Genomic DNA, 14,722 nt, shown 5'->3' on the forward strand with positions numbered 1-14,722 from the left:
GTCATCGACGACAACGCGCGGGTAGTATATCGTCATGTCAATCGAAGCTATTCGTCAGACTGGTCACATATTATTATCTTCTCTCTTCTTTGACTTCTTTGATATTGCTCTCTGACACTCAAATACAAATAGAAAGAAATTAATTAATGAGCTTATTTTAATACTATCAGGGACAACCATCTATATGTAGACCCAAGCGCCTTGACGGTCCCCCTTAGACACTGATCCTACGATGTCAACGGGGGGTTAGTTTTACGAGTAACTCGTTGCTTACGGGAATATCTCCTACCTATGTGAGGTACGTAAGCTCGGGCTGTGGTTACGATATACCAATTATCCCTCGTTAGCGAGCTATTGATAGGCTGCATTAGGCACCTACGTAAGGTACTGGGTACTTGTTAAGTTATACAGAGAGGCGATCCTTCTCACCAAGAACTGCTAAAGTATCACATTACATACCATGTTGGTAATGTAGGTAAGGTTCACCAGAGTCTCTTAAGTCGTTACAAAAGGTAAGCATAACAGTTATACGTGTCCAAGTGGGAAACTCAGGTCAAGGTTAAGAGCATGTATTTCATGAATTATGCGACTTGATTTGCATTGCCTATTAGGTAGTTGCCTTCACAAACGCCTAGGTAGGTAGCTAGGTAGGTGGCCTTCGAATATATCCACGTGCACCATTCAGGTCTTGATTGCAATATAAAATGGTATTCCAATATCGTGTCCTTCATGTCGTTGCTCCCGCCGTTTCCGTCCTGCCCATCATGCCCATCGTAAGAATCGTACCCATCGTGCCAACCTTGTCCGTCGTGTTCATCATGTCCCCCGCCTGGCCTTATAGTATAGTACTGTATATGACGTTCGTTTTGAATAGATTCTGCAGGCCCAAGCTCATATGTTGCCCAACCATCAGAAAGCGCGATGCTTCTGTGAATCAAGAGTATCGCGCCATCAACTCTATAATACCTTATCTCGGTGGACCTGCCGCCTATCTCGAGGCAATATCTGCGATGCCATTTCTGCTTGTTAGTTTCAAACTATAGTATAAAGCAAGAACAAGTGCAATTGTATAGGCTTACCTGCCCGGTAAATGCCTATGGCGTAACAATTCCCTCCTTGTCTTTCCTCGTTACCCCCTTTTCACTCGTTTGCAACCTCCTTTTCGCGAAAGGTTTTCGTCGTCGCCTTCCATCTCTTCTTGTTCGCCTCGTACGGTCGTTCGATTCGTGTGTAGACAACGCCTACCCCTGCGTCATCAATCTCGAATACCTGTTTCTTTCGTTGGATTAGTACTCCCACCCAATCCTGTTTTGCTTTTGCTTTTCCTTTTCTTCCCTAACTTCTCAACGCGATAGAAGAAGTAGCTCAAGAATTACTTCTTCTACAGAGGACCACCTTTGCTTCGGCACTCTGGGTTACTCGGTCTTGTTCCCTTGAGGATATGAGACCGTGGAAGCATCGCACAATTTTTGATGGCCACGCTTTTTTTTTCATCGATTTTCTTGCTATAAGCAAGGCTTCAAAGAAGAAAAAGTATGGAGGGGGGGAGAGGTGTATTAGTGTAGTGTCATTTCGTGTAAGTAATTGACGAGTGAAGAAGAAGGGAGGATGGTAATGTGTGTGTGTGTGAATGTGCTAGTGAAGTGAGATGAGAAGGGTTTTCTTCATCGGGCCATCGAAAGGATGACCGCGGTATGCTCTGGGTCCTTTCGAATCCATTTTACCTGCTTTAGATGAAGTATGGGGAAAAAGAAAAAGGGAATCCAGAGGTCTTTGGGGATTGGGCGCCTTTATATATCCGTAGGCAGACTACAATTGTAACGCTATGACGAATGGCCACGTCGCCAGCTGACTTGACGAAACTCCTTTAGTGTGAGTTAGCTACACATTGTCCAAGCATAGAAAATTAATTATAGCGAAGTAATGGCCTATCCTTTAGGTACATGCCTACCTACCTCCTACCTGTAATACCTGTGGCATCAAAACAGGTACTTAGTAAGGTTCATTAAGAGAAACCTAGCATAATGTAGGTTGGGTATTGGACTCTTATATCTAACATTAGGTATCCAAGGTGAGTAATATTATAACCAACTATATTACCAACATTACGTGTACAAAACTATCACCATGATACTTGGCCACTATTAGCTTATAGATGCTCCTTCAAACTTTAGAAGTGAGCCTACCACTCCTGGAGGTACCTATTACCTATAGTGTTGTTGTCGGATGAGTGTATTGTCTACCTGGTATGTAAACAGAACAAGATGTTTTTGTTTTTTTTTGTTTTTTTAGAAAAAAAAAGAACCCCTCCCCACCCCCACCCCCCCCAAAAAAAAGAAAAAAAAACCATCACTCACGTTCAAGACTGGCTCATGAGTGGCACACTCACTGTTGCTCTTCTATATACTTGACGATTCTCTTATCGATAGGGGTGTATATCACCGACCCCTACTCCGTACGTGATCCCTTGCTTTTTGCTTTCCCTACCTAATCTGACCTAACCTAATAACGCCTTTGTCGGACTTACGGCCTAACCTTTTTGTTAAGACTTACGTCCTCTATGTAATATCAGGTAATTGATCACCTGAAACTCTGGTAAAATGGTCACATTTCCGCCTGAAAAAGCCCCTAAGCCGGGCCTAAACATTTACGGCTTTGCGTCGGTAAAACCTTACAAATTGGCTATCGCCGCTGAGGAGCTTGAGTACCTATGTAAACTTTCAGTTGTCTCAATATCATAAGCTACCCAAGTATAATGGCTTATAGGTTGACAGCGTTCCGTACAACTATGTTCACGTGGACATGGGCGCAGATGAGCACCAAAGCGAATGGTACACGTCAATCAACCCGAATGGCCGCGTGCCCGCGCTTGTTCATGTCAAAGAGGATGGTACTTCTGTGAGTGTCTTCGAAAGCGGGGCCTGCTTGCTCTACATTGCTGCCGAGTTTGATAAGGAGTACAAGATCTCTTACCCCTTTGGCACGCCCGAGTATTGGAAACAAGTGTCCTGGGCAAGCACTGTTTCGAATCGTCCATGCAGACACGAAGCAGTCGGTTAATACATCTTGTGCATCCCTAGCTTTCGTGGCAGATCTCTAGTTATGGTCCTATGTTAGGCCAAGCATGCTATTTCAACCGTTATTCGTACGAGCCAGTACCGTATGGTGTTTGGCGTTACACAGCTGAGGCTCGAAGGCTCAACTTAGGTACGTACTAGATAAGGAGCTGGTCAGTCTTACGTCTTACGTTTGCTATTACCCATAAACTAGGATGTAATGGTACTTGAGGTGTAGGTAGTGGCTGCACTTGTATGACTGATTGCTCATATAGTCTATTTCTCCCTTCGTAGGAGGGGATCGCTTAACGATTGCCGATATCGCAATCTTCATCTTCGCTTATTCGGCAAGGTGGTGCGGCGTCAATATAGACGAGTTTTCCAATGTCAAGGCGTGGTGCGACAAGCTTCTTCAGAGACCCGGCTTCCAGAGAGGGCTGGAGGTTCCTAAACCTTATGCGTTCCATGATGAGGCTGTCTCCAATTCCGACGCGCAGGAATTCTATATCAGAATGCGGAAGCTCGGTAGCCGGGCGATAAAAGCAGCGACGGATAAGTGGCACGGCGATATGGTACCTGTCCCGTCTGATCACGCCAACTATTGAGTCGCGCATACTAGATGATCATAGAAGAGAAGAGCTTAGATATCATGTTTCTGCCGGGTAAGTAAAGTTTAAAGACATCTATGAATTACTCGACACGACCCATCAAAATCTTGATAACATTGAATTGTCCGTAGTTTGGGTGCTCAGGGGCAAACTAACGAGTTACCTAGTACCTAGCTAAATGGATTAATGGTGAACGTGCTGCTTGCCATAGCCTCAGGTGAGATATCTACCTAGGAGGATACATTCCGCATATCTAGCTCTAGTTCCTGGAGCTAAGTGGCTACCTAGTCAGAGTTCCTCACGAAACAGCTCCGTTGTTTCGATGTTTCTTGCTCTACCTCGCGATAATGCTCCGGATCACGGCAAGTGTTAAAGCTGTCTTAGGCCATTATCAATCTAAAGATTCTCTGTATTTTGGCGATGACAGGGGGATATTTATGGTGCATTAAACAGCCAACCAGCTTCCAGAGCTCTCAAATCTCATATCGCGAGACTTCTTAGTGGCACTCTCATCGTTGAGCCGGGCGAGGCGATGGCTGTTATTTTCTTCATTGCTGGTGTGTTCTTGAAGGTTCTCACAACTACTCATGGGAGTTTTACTTTTGCGTGCAAGTAGGTTTGATATCGCAGACCGTATTCGTAGATAAAATGTCATTTTTGAGAAATGGTTGGCCCAGAATGGCGGGATGGCGGGTACACAGCTGATCATAATTGCTACACAGCATTCCGCAATACTGAGATGATACGTCAGCTATAAACTTTCTATGTCGCTCGGGAGGCTATTCGCATACGTGCTGGTCATTATAGTATCATACGCGGGTATCAGCCTGTTCTTGAGAGCTAATGCCCTCCAATACAAAGAGACGATACCTATAGCGATTCCACTGAGACATTATATGTGTATTAGCAACTAGAGAATAAAGGAATTTTCTTCTACTCCCAACTTACACAATTCCAGCCATGAACACGATGGCCAGGTTTAGTTTTTTTCGGCGTTGAAGCTGCAGCTTGGTGATGATCGGGAATGGGAGAGCAAAGAGTATTATATCGGTGACCAGTGCGATGGCTCCGTTCCACAGCACAACGTAGAAAATCCAGGTACTACATCGATAGACGCCAAACGGACTTAAAACTTTGCTTCCAGCCGGATTGCAAAATACCCCCAATAGGGACGAACCTATTGTGAATTGCAAAAGTGTGACAGCAATCGAAAAATAGCATGTCATCCGAACCCACTTGATAGATCCAAAGAGGCGGATGTAAAGCATAAATAGGGGTATCTTGGCGAAAAAGGATAGGAAAGCCGCAATAATAGTTTGAGCCATTTCCATCTAAGATGGGCCAGCATCTTAGCAAAAGAGACGAAAGAAATAGTTCAGGGCAACTCACAATTAGGAAAAACGATGTAGATATATTTATGGTCTCTGATGCTGCTATTCAATAGATAAGATTTTGACTTCGATAGAGATATTAAAACTCACAGATTTCTTTTCGTGTTTCTTCCTCGTACGTCCTCTCTACGTATATTTCTAGCGCAAAGACAAGGATTGACAAGGCGATCGCAAGGATGCAAATATCTAACGCGTCTTGCATTATTATATGAACCTCAAGAATCAGTGTCGTCGATGAAAAATCGTACATTCTTCAATCAGGAACTTCTTTTCCTGCCTCCAGGTATTCGATAACCGGATCGCTACAAAACAGATGGAAAGGACAATGGAAGGTATCCCTACACCAATGTATTGGGCTGACGAGACAGTACCCAAAGAGGGGTTTACGCGATCCATCGCAGGAGGAGGTGGTAGAAAATCCGTCGAACGTAAGAGCGATGGAAAGTTGACAGACTCTAAATATTCCCCTCAGCGGGGGCCGGGGAGGCCTTTAACATGGTTTGAGCTGAGCCTCTATTGCTCATAAATTAAAGAGTAGTGGTGGTAGTATTCATATTTCAGGTATTGGCTCCCGTCAGCCTTCGCCTCAAAAGTACATCTGGATGTGTGACATCAATAGTTGGGGTCCTATTCTCTCCCAATTAGGTCGCCCCCTTTACTATGCAATACCACCTAGGTATCTACACAACAGTGACACATTGCGGAATGTCAAACAACGTGTTCCCTTTTACCTAGATGAGCAAACGAAATATTTAGGCAGGTAATTAACTTGTGCAGCGTCTATCGGCGTGGCGCTTCTTGGGCGTGATATATTAATTATCAGCAAGTACAATTTATCACCGAAAGTTGTTTCTGAATTCACCCGACTTATACTTGTCTTTGATTGAGTATTTAGAGTCCTTTCACCACTCATTTAAGCAATAAAAGGGGAAGTTTGAAATCTATATATATTACGTTATTAGATTATCTTCAATGTTTCCAGGTGAAATGTTCTCTTTTGCTTCTCCCACTCAATCTTGTCTCTTTCGAGTTTGAACGAGCGCGTTATATCGAACACGCCTGCTCGAACCCACATGCCTGTATTCGTGTCCTTCATGAGGGTCAATATACAAAAGCCCTTCCCTATGCTCCCCGAAAGCAGTACACATTTCCATGAATCCGTTTCGTTCAAGCCTTCTGCGAGCATCCTCTCGCCGTCACTGCCTTCGGATAGGTAGGCGTTCCCGGCCAACCCCATGAATGTCCAACGGGGTATAGACGCCAACTCAAACTTGAAAAGCTGCAATGGTACCACCACAGCTTCAACCGAGAGGATACGGAAAGCACAGAGAGATTCTTCTAGCATAGATTTGACCACATCCTGTAAGCGGATCCCCTTACCTCTGTCGTCTTCGAGATGGTTTATACGTAGGTGTACCTGCGACTGGCCTTCCCGGGAGATCCAATTCGAATGCACCTTACCCGTCCAGCCAGCCCACGTCCAGGACGGGAACCCATGGCGCCGTCTACGCTTCTCCGGGGTATTGCATGGCACGTCTGGGTCGTCATGCGGCCACGAAAGCGAACGAGCCAATTCGTCGCTAATGTTGGCGTTCCTCATGGATATAGGAAGTCCCCAGATGTGCCACACGGGATCCTGCGCGTTGACGGAGAAGGATCGGATGATACCCGCAAAACCGCGCAGCGCGTCCGAGTCGCAGCTCAGCTCCCGGGCGGAGTACTGCTCCACCGCGTAGCAGAATCCCGCCGCGCCGTTGCGTATGTACGGGTTGGAAAACAAGGCGATTTCGAACGAGGAGGGGCTGTAGCCTTCCACAGGCAAGTGCTCGCTCTCGTGGAATACGCCCTTGCTGCATTCGAAATAGACCTGCTCGTCCAGGAAGATGAGGCGGCGTCGAGATAAATAGCCTTCCTGATACGTCCAGCCCCTGGTGTTCCACTTCGATGCTATTACTTGTTGTTCGGGGCGTCTTGAGGCCCAGGTTATATTCAGCTCCCCGAATCGGACTGTCGGCTGGGCTGTGCGCTGGCGTGTACTAACGCCCGGAAGGCCGTAGTTTTCGTCGTCGCCCGTGGCGGCGATAATCGTGATTTCCGAATTAGCGTATATAGCATCCATTTGTTGGATTTGCTGGCTTCTCTTCACAGGTTCGTCCTGGTCTATGCAATATTTATCTATCCACAGATAACGGAAGCCCATGGATAAGGTCACAGTAATCGCATCGCGCACGACCTGCGGGAGCTGCTCGAGACATAGCGAAAGTCTCCTATTGTGCCACCTAACTCCCCGGATGTCGGATCCCCCCCAAACATAGCTTAACGCTATATAGGGTTGGTCCTCGCGGTGTAATCCTACGGCCAATGTGTGACAGTCTATTAAGCTGATGGCGCCCGTGAAGCTTTGGCGTTGAATGCAAACCAGGCCGTGATAATCTCTGCAGTGTTGAAGCCAGGCTGAAGCTGTTCTGGCATCGAATTGAGGATTATGCTTGGCAACGATTGAGGTGTTGTCCGAGGCTCTCGTTACCAAGCCGTAACCATTTTGAAGGATATGATAGGCCAAGCTGCTGAATGTGTATTGAGTCTTGAAATAGAGGGACTGGTGCCTGATGGCAAGTATAAGCCCGTCAAGGTTGGTATGGGACGCGCGTATTTTGCAGTCTTCGACAAAGAATGGATATGCTACCAAGACGTCGTAATCTGGTTCATCTGTAGAAGCCGAATAGGGTTCGTCGATTCTGCAAGTTGATAATATACCGCACAGGCTGCAATCAGAATCTCGACCGGATCGGAAGCGTCGTCCAACGTTCGCAACGAACTGTGCCCCCTCAATAGGACGTGAAAAGAATCTGGAAAAGCTCAATTGTGAACAGTCCTTACACAACAAGTGATGGGATGAATCGAACTCCGATACTCGAACCACATCTTCTTGTTCTGCTTGTTTGGAACTGGGGTTTGCTTTGCACACCAATCCCAAATCTGTATTGATTGCCTTCAGTATCCTATCGACAAGATGAGAATGAAATAAGTGAAATTTCATAGCTATAGGTACTTCACAGAGTATATTATGATCTCTTATATCTAAATTAAGGGTTTGGAGGTTCTTGATGGACCGGTACTGGAGACTTGTCAGGCGTTCTACAGTAGAGATAAGACTTGTTAAACTCTCAATGGCTCTTTGGTGATGCTTTCGTATAAGTAGTGGTTCATGTCTGTTCTTAGTTACCGCCTAGATCACCATGTGGGCAGGCGTCGGCTGTGTTCCGTCAGCCTACTTCATTAGTACATGTCCAGGTGAAAAACCCCTCTCAATTGGCTCGGAGGCTATATCTGACCCCCCCTTATCTACCCTGTGCTTACTTACCATGTGGGAATTTATTTGCTATTGATTATTCACTATTTTATTCAATTATTGCTATATTGGATTACATTGATCATGAAACTATTATCTTCATATGTTATTAATAGATTCAGGTAGGCACATCTGGGGAAACCCTCAAGAAATACTTATTTTGTAAGAGTTCGTCGATCATGTGGATATTATAAGAGCATAATGAACATTAGAATGGCTATATTAGCATGCCAAGCCTAGGTAATTACTAAAAAGCGAACCCAATAACTTGAGTGATTACAGTAGGTTAGGTTAGGTTAGGTAGAGGTACCTACCTGTATTTAATTTACAATTTACTATTCTTCCAAACCGGTTTCCGTCTCTCAACGAAACTCTTCACGCCCTCGACCGCATTCTCCCCCTTCTCTATCCGCGCAAACCACCCCTTCAGCAGGATAGCCGTCCCCTGCTCCGGCCCGACGCTTTCCCAGCCTAACTTGAGCCCCTCGCGCGACACGATCACCGCGTCGGGGCTGTTCCCCGCGATCCGCTGCGCCCATTCCAGCGCCTTCTCCAGCACAGCCTTGCTACCACCACCACCATCATCATCCTTATCATCCTTGCCGCCCTCCACAACCTCGTTCACCAACCCCCAAGCCAGCATTTCCCTCGCGCCGTACCTCTTCCCGCTCAGCGCCATCTCCGCCGCCCGCTGCCTGCCCACGCTGCGCACGAGCCGCGGCAGCGCGCCCGCCAGCGCGATCACCCCGATCGTCACCTCGGGGAGGCTGAAGCTCGCCGACCCCGCCGCCACCACCAGGTCGCAGTTGATCGCCATCTCCATCCCGCCCCCGAAGCAGATCCCGTTCACCGCCGCCACGATCGGCTTCAGCCCGCCGCGGTTGCTCATGCCGCCGAACCCGCCGGGCGGGAAGCGTTTCGTCTGCGGCTGCTGCTGCTGGTGACTGCTTTCCTCCTCTGCCGAAGATGCTTTTGCATTTTCGGGACTGTCAGGAGAGGAGGAGGAGGAGTTGAGAGTATCCCACTCCTTGAGGTCGGCGCCTGCGCAGAACGCCCTCCCCGAGCCGGTGATCACGGCGCAGCGCAGGGCGGGCTCGGCATCGTACCAATCCCACAGGCGTTCGAGGGCGAAGTGCTGGGGGCGCGGTATCGCGTTGAGCTGTTTTGGGCGGTTGAGCGTCACGAGCAGGACGTGAGGCTGCGGAAATGAGATTATGGTGTCTGGGACGGTGGGTGGTGGTGTTGTGATGGGAGAAGATGGTTGGGAAGACATAGTGGATTGAATGCTGAATTGAATTGTCTCGGGTTAAAAAAAAAGGGGGTGAGTTCCAAATGTCAATTCCTAGTAGAATTTGTAAATTAAATACCTAATAAGACTTTCAAGTTCAACGTCTTATTAAGCCAACTCTCTCACCTTGGAATTAATTTACTTTGACCGGTCAAGTGGGGTTTCATTATGGAGGATTGCCTCGGCATTCCGTTAGATCCACTATACTCCGCAAATCGTAAACCGGGCCCGGGGCCGCGGGTACAACTCCTAACGGTCAAGGTCAGCACGTTGCATTAGGTTAGGTACCTCCTACAGGTATCATGTATCAAAGACGTATCCAAGTTATTTCACTCCACAATAGGGGTTATCGTATAGGAACATTACAGGTAGGATTCAACCACCAAAATATAATTGGTACTACAAAAACGCGTAGCCGCATAGCTCCATTATACTCTGTATTACTAGAATAGCTCTTGTTATCTATCCATAGAGTCCCTATTTCTTTTTGTTTTTTATCACTTTCATCATGAAAGCTGAGATGCCCGTCTGAAAACTACGGCTCATTCCCACCAACCGGATATCCGAAGGGCATTCCACTCCTTCCCTTATGCTCCCTCCCCATACGTAAGATATCTGAAACTATGAGTTGAATTATTAACTATTGCAAGACCAACTTTTAAATTTTCCATTGTACAGTTACTACCGAAGTAGAGTGTATCACAGAAAACGACCAATAAATAAAAATACGAGAGATAAGAGTTACCTCTCATCTATGCAGAAAGCCCGCGTTTTTCACTCTCCGTGAAGAAAATAACCATCCTCCAAAGTTTCTTAACTAGAGCTTCGGCTTCGTCATCCAAGGCCTAGAATATTTTAGTTAGCGTATATAATTCGACGATATCATCATGATCGGTCACATACCTCTGCCAGTTCCTCTACTAGCTCTCTAGGTTTCGCGTGCTTCCGAAGATGCTCTTCCACAACTTCAATAAGAAGTTGCTCCTGGACGCCAAGATACTCCACCAATTTCTTTTCGACGAAAGGCCTGAGCTTTTCGCGAATAACACTCTCGTCCAAGTAATCCCACTTGACATCCCACTCCCAGAGTCCTTCCTTTTCGTTGGGAATTTCTTGCGCCAACGCACGAACGGCCTGGTCACGTTCTTCATCCGACATAGCCGCAGCGGCCGCGGGCTCGAACTGGATAGGTATAAGTTGCCGCCTCGAACTCGCATCCTCGTCTTCGTCCTCGAGAAGACCTTCAACCTCGGCAATGGTCTTCCTCTGTGGCGCGGCACGTTGTGCTTGTGCCTTCTGAGCAGCTGCACCAAGTGACAGCTTAAATGGTTGGGGCGCGGCAATTCCAACCCTATTGGTTTGCCGCTGCTCCATCTCCTGAGCTTGCCTTTCAAGGAACGAGTCGGCCATACCTCTAGCCTGCTCGCGCTCTGCCTCTTCCTTGACGCGTTCTTGCTCTTCAGCTTGTCGATCCGTATCGTCAGCTGCTATTTCCCTAGCCCTAAATGCAGTGCGATTCCTAATCCAAGCGCTTCGATCCTTGTAATATTCCTCAGACTTTCGAGATGCTTCCGCATCGTCATCGAAATGCTTGAGCCGTTGGAGTACTTTCTCTTTATTCTTGACAAAATCTTTTGCGTCTGACTCGTCACGCTCCTTCTCTCGTTCCAAGGCAGCTGTGCGAGATTTCTCCCTATTTAACCATCGGCGTTCAGCGTCCAGATAAAGCTTCTCAGTCTCTGCATTCTGCTTGGCGATACGACGGCGCTCTAGCTCCTCATCGCTAGCTGAGTCATCCTCATCATCCCTATTGTAAGATAAACCACCATTCGTCGTTCCGCCATTAATAAAATTTATTGACCTGTTGTAATCTTTGCCCATATCAGACTTCTGTCCCTTTGGGCCGGATGGCGCATTTGGCACACCGCGAGGTCCGAGAGGAATAGTATTCGAACTGGAAGGCGGAGGAGATGCTAATCTAGAGGGCCTAGATGCGCCGTTCCTTTGACGCTCCATCGCCTCAAGTTCCTCCTCTCTCTTTAGGCGTTCCATATCCCGCTTGATGCTGCGTTCTCTGAAAGCGGCTATTTCGGCAGCAACGGTCTCGCGCATCTCAGCAGGGATATCGGCTAATTCGTCCTCCTGTGCCAAGGGGATATTAACCACCTCAACGCTCTCGCCGTTCTGAGCTGAACTGTCACCCATGGGAACGTCCCCATCTGCGTCTGCACTAGATTGCGAAGGAGGATAAAAGAGAGTTTTTATGATCTGCTTCAACGCACCTCTAGCAGCTTCTCGTCTTGCCTCTGCTCCGGCATCATCAGGTCTACTCTCCTTATAGGCCTCGAGGTATTTCGTCGAATTCTCATCTAGCTTGATTTGAAGAACTGCTTTTTCGAAATTCGCGTAGGTGTCGTCATCGCTCGCGGGCTCGTCCGAGGGTACTTGTTTCTTCACGGGCACTTCGATATCTTTCAAGATTTCGGAGGCAAGCCAGAGGGACTCGGCGTCTTCGAACTGGGCAAAGCCAAACGTCATTTCTTTCCCGCCAGCATCGACAGCTCTATCCCAACGGCGCACTTTGCCCGCGGCACCGAGTATTTTCTCGATGCCCTCATTACCACTAATACCATCCGTAATGCCACTTACGAAGATAGTCCGCACAATTTCTTCTCTGGTAGGCGGCACTAACGCTTGCATGTTCTCACGTATAGCCTGTCGTGTTTGATCTAGACCACGTTCCATCCCTACTCCCGCTCTGGGACCAGCAGAACTAGGGGTCTCGCTATCTTTGCGACCAGGGATTCCTGGGGTAGGAGGCTTCGTCGAGGTGCCGAGACGAATGACGGGGGCGTTGAAGTTTATGTTGGGCATGTTCGGAGGAGCTTGGAAGTTTGATGGCAGACCGCTAGGTCGATTAGCTTGATTGATGTTGTGCTGCTGAACGCCAGGTGGTGGCGCCGTTCCTGGGGCAGACATGCCTGGAGGAGGTCCTATAGTAGATATAAGTATACGGTACCAAGGGGTAGGTGTCGAGAAGTCGGATTGCGACAGCTACTTACCTAGACCAGGAGCAGACGGGACACCTGGAGCACCGCCAGCTCCAGGATACGCACCGTACGTCGGAGGCGGGCCGAAGCCGGGCACTTCAGATGAGTTGTTTTGTTAGCATTGTTCTGGTCCTTATAGACTTCTTTCGAGAACCGGACCGGACACGTCCAGCAGGTCAGATATAGATAGAAATGTAGATATCTATAGATCAAGTAGCTACCTGGTACTTACCTCCTCCGTAAGGATTATATGCCATAATAGAAATGCTGAATACTATCAGATTCTACTAAACGTAGTGGAGTAGGAGTAGGGAGGAGCGCTGAGTAGATTGGCGAAACGAGGTATGCGAATCGCAAGGACTCGAATGAAAGAAAAAAAAAAAAAAAAGACTTGATAAGAGGTAACGAAAATGTTCAGCAGCGCGAAGAGGTTAATTCGCACGAGATTTAGATGTTGACAAGGTTCCGTTTTAATTGGACGAGTTTACTACTGGTGGAAAGGGACCTAGGTATGTACCTAGGTACCTAAAAAGATTAGGCACAGCCACGCGTGGGGCTTATCTTGATAGGTTAGGTACATACTACCTACATGTACCTAAAGTATGTACCTAAGGTACCTGATATGTATGTAAACCGTACGGATGCACATAAAAAAAAAAAACCCGAACCGAACGCAACGCAACGATTGGAAGATTGGAAGCTTCGCTTTTCCTCAATCGCAAAAAAACATCGGAGGAAGCCTTCTGGTTCTTCAAGTCTCTCAATTTAGAGACTTGACCCCAAGTTCCGTCAATCCTTCTTAAGATGTAAGCTCGAATACTCGAAATAGATACCTACTTAAAATACGCATTACCTTTTATACTCTCTCTAATCCTCCATAGGGCCGAGTTTTACCGGGTAGCGCAAGTCGCCGCTCGATCAACGCCACTCCTCCGAAGCTCAGCATCAATAATATCAAACATAAGGCTGATATCCACCTCTCCGATCCTTCGGTCAGTCGATAGCAGCGACACCCCTCCTAAGGACCCTGTTCTCTCTCCTAGGTCACCTCTATCCCGAGCCCGATTTCAGAACTATACTTCACCTAAATGGTCCGATCCGTTCCGAGAACAGGAAGAAGACGATGGAATAAAAAAGCCAGATATCTCTGTATACAATGACGTTCTCGCACCCGAGATCGACTTCGAAATCGGCGAGCTTCACAGAAACAAAATAGTAGAACCACGACCAGCACCTACCCGCCCCCCAGTACGTCTGGTCCCGCGAACTGGCCGTACTGTTCACGTCACCAAAAATTCCGATGTAGCGCGGACGTTCCAGATTTTAAACATCCAAGTATCAGGAAACAGGGTCCGTTATGACGCACAGAAACAGAGGTTTCACGAGCGGCCGGGTCTGAAGCGAAAGAGGCTCAAGAGTGAAAGGTGGCAGAAGAGGTTCCAAAGGGGATTCAAGGCTTGCGTAAAAAGGGTGAGCGAGTTGGTGAAACAGGGTTGGTAGAGTCCAGATCTCGTGTATAATTACCCAGGTCGGCTTGAATCACATCATCCACGTCGCCGATTACATATATGGATATGGATGTCTTAATTTGTATATTATGCGACGGTACCCTCAAGTTTTTGAGCGTATCACTAGGACGTGTGGTGCAGCATCTAACATCAGTGACGAAGTGACGAAGCTGCCACAGAATCAGCACCGACCTTGGTTCCGATCCTAGATCTAAGTAAACAACTAGGTAAAAGGTTAACAGACTACTTACTACCAACATCTGAACAAATATACGCCATCAAGTTAGCAGCATAAACTATAATAAAAGGTATTTCTCCGCCAGGATAAGAGAAGCGTGAAATAGGTACCTCTATGTATTTAACGCATTCCTGGGTTTCTCTGTATTTGACATGATGGTTAGGTAAATAACAAGCCAGGGGATCTACTATAGAAACAACGTTGATAGTCAAATCCGACTTTTCAATAGTT

General features: G+C 47.3%; 6 protein-coding genes across 6 annotated transcripts; 2 read left to right on the forward strand and 4 right to left on the reverse strand.

Moving 5' to 3' along the window:
- Positions 1–2,600: 2,600 nt before the first annotated feature.
- F4812DRAFT_456517 (glutathione S-transferase GstA) lies at positions 2,601–3,661 on the forward strand (the record flags this gene model as incomplete). Its single annotated transcript, XM_047937000.1, has 3 exons — positions 2,601–2,704; positions 2,775–3,051; positions 3,332–3,661. The coding sequence occupies 3 exons, from the start codon at positions 2,601–2,603 to the stop codon at positions 3,659–3,661; spliced, it is 711 nt and encodes a 236-aa protein (XP_047792821.1).
- Positions 3,662–3,731: 70 nt separating this feature from the next.
- F4812DRAFT_268271 (uncharacterized protein) lies at positions 3,732–5,628 on the reverse strand. The gene is made up of 5 exons (XM_047930872.1): positions 5,304–5,628; positions 5,146–5,241; positions 5,054–5,097; positions 4,613–4,995; positions 3,732–4,398 (listed from the first exon to the last, which is right to left on the reverse strand). Exons 1-5 carry the CDS (start codon positions 5,449–5,451, stop codon positions 4,110–4,112), a joined length of 960 nt encoding a protein of 319 aa, XP_047792822.1. The 5' UTR covers positions 5,452–5,628; the 3' UTR covers positions 3,732–4,109.
- A 354-nt stretch (positions 5,629–5,982) lies between these two features.
- Positions 5,983–8,321, reverse strand: F4812DRAFT_268343 (HET-domain-containing protein). Its single transcript, XM_047930873.1, has one exon. The coding sequence runs from the start codon at positions 8,093–8,095 to the stop codon at positions 6,014–6,016; it is 2,082 nt and encodes a 693-aa protein (XP_047792823.1). The 5' UTR covers positions 8,096–8,321; the 3' UTR covers positions 5,983–6,013.
- A 253-nt stretch (positions 8,322–8,574) lies between these two features.
- F4812DRAFT_417888 (enoyl-CoA hydratase/carnithine racemase) lies at positions 8,575–10,173 on the reverse strand. The gene has a single exon (XM_047933208.1). It carries the CDS (start codon positions 9,678–9,680, stop codon positions 8,733–8,735), a length of 948 nt encoding a protein of 315 aa, XP_047792824.1. The 5' UTR covers positions 9,681–10,173; the 3' UTR covers positions 8,575–8,732.
- Positions 9,976–13,208, reverse strand: F4812DRAFT_417892 (uncharacterized protein). Its single transcript, XM_047933209.1, has 4 exons — positions 12,978–13,208; positions 12,758–12,841; positions 10,599–12,688; positions 9,976–10,540 (listed from the first exon to the last, which is right to left on the reverse strand). Exons 1-4 carry the CDS (start codon positions 13,000–13,002, stop codon positions 10,448–10,450), a joined length of 2,292 nt encoding a protein of 763 aa, XP_047792825.1. The 5' UTR covers positions 13,003–13,208; the 3' UTR covers positions 9,976–10,447.
- A 224-nt stretch (positions 13,209–13,432) lies between these two features.
- On the forward strand, positions 13,433–14,685 carry F4812DRAFT_417894 (uncharacterized protein). The gene is made up of 2 exons (XM_047933210.1): positions 13,433–13,551; positions 13,627–14,685. Coding segments are annotated over exons 1-2 (621 nt in total). The 5' UTR covers positions 13,433–13,549; the 3' UTR covers positions 14,246–14,685.
- Positions 14,686–14,722: the final 37 nt, after the last annotated feature.

Source organism: Daldinia caldariorum, assembly GCF_022478825.1.
Source record: "Daldinia caldariorum strain CBS 122874 unplaced genomic scaffold F4812scaffold_3, whole genome shotgun sequence".
Classification (NCBI taxonomy): domain Eukaryota; kingdom Fungi; phylum Ascomycota; class Sordariomycetes; order Xylariales; family Hypoxylaceae; genus Daldinia; species Daldinia caldariorum.

Excerpts from the sequence above, each read along its gene's own strand:
- F4812DRAFT_417888 (XM_047933208.1), bottom strand. The coding sequence starts at position 9,680 with ATGTCTTCCCAACCATCTTCTCCCATCACAACACCACCACCCACCGTC.
- F4812DRAFT_268343 (XM_047930873.1), bottom strand. The coding sequence starts at position 8,095 with ATGAAATTTCACTTATTTCATTCTCATCTTGTCGATAGGATACTGAAG.
- F4812DRAFT_417892 (XM_047933209.1), bottom strand. The coding sequence starts at position 13,002 with ATGGCATATAATCCTTACGGAGGAG. Across the intron at positions 12,689-12,757 it reads CCCGTCTGCTCCTGGTCTAG|GACCTCCTCCAGGCATGTCT; the intron begins GTAAGTAGCTGT and ends TATCTACTATAG. Across the intron at positions 10,541-10,598 it reads TAGTAGAGGAACTGGCAGAG|GCCTTGGATGACGAAGCCGA; the intron begins GTATGTGACCGA and ends AAAATATTCTAG.
- F4812DRAFT_268271 (XM_047930872.1), bottom strand. The coding sequence starts at position 5,451 with ATGGATCGCGTAAACCCCTCTTTGGGTACTGTCTCGTCAGCCCAATAC. Across the intron at positions 4,996-5,053 it reads CTACATCGTTTTTCCTAATT|ATGGAAATGGCTCAAACTAT; the intron begins GTGAGTTGCCCT and ends GGCCCATCTTAG. Across the intron at positions 4,399-4,612 it reads GTGTTCATGGCTGGAATTGT|TATTGCGGAATGCTGTGTAG; the intron begins GTAAGTTGGGAG and ends GTATCATCTCAG.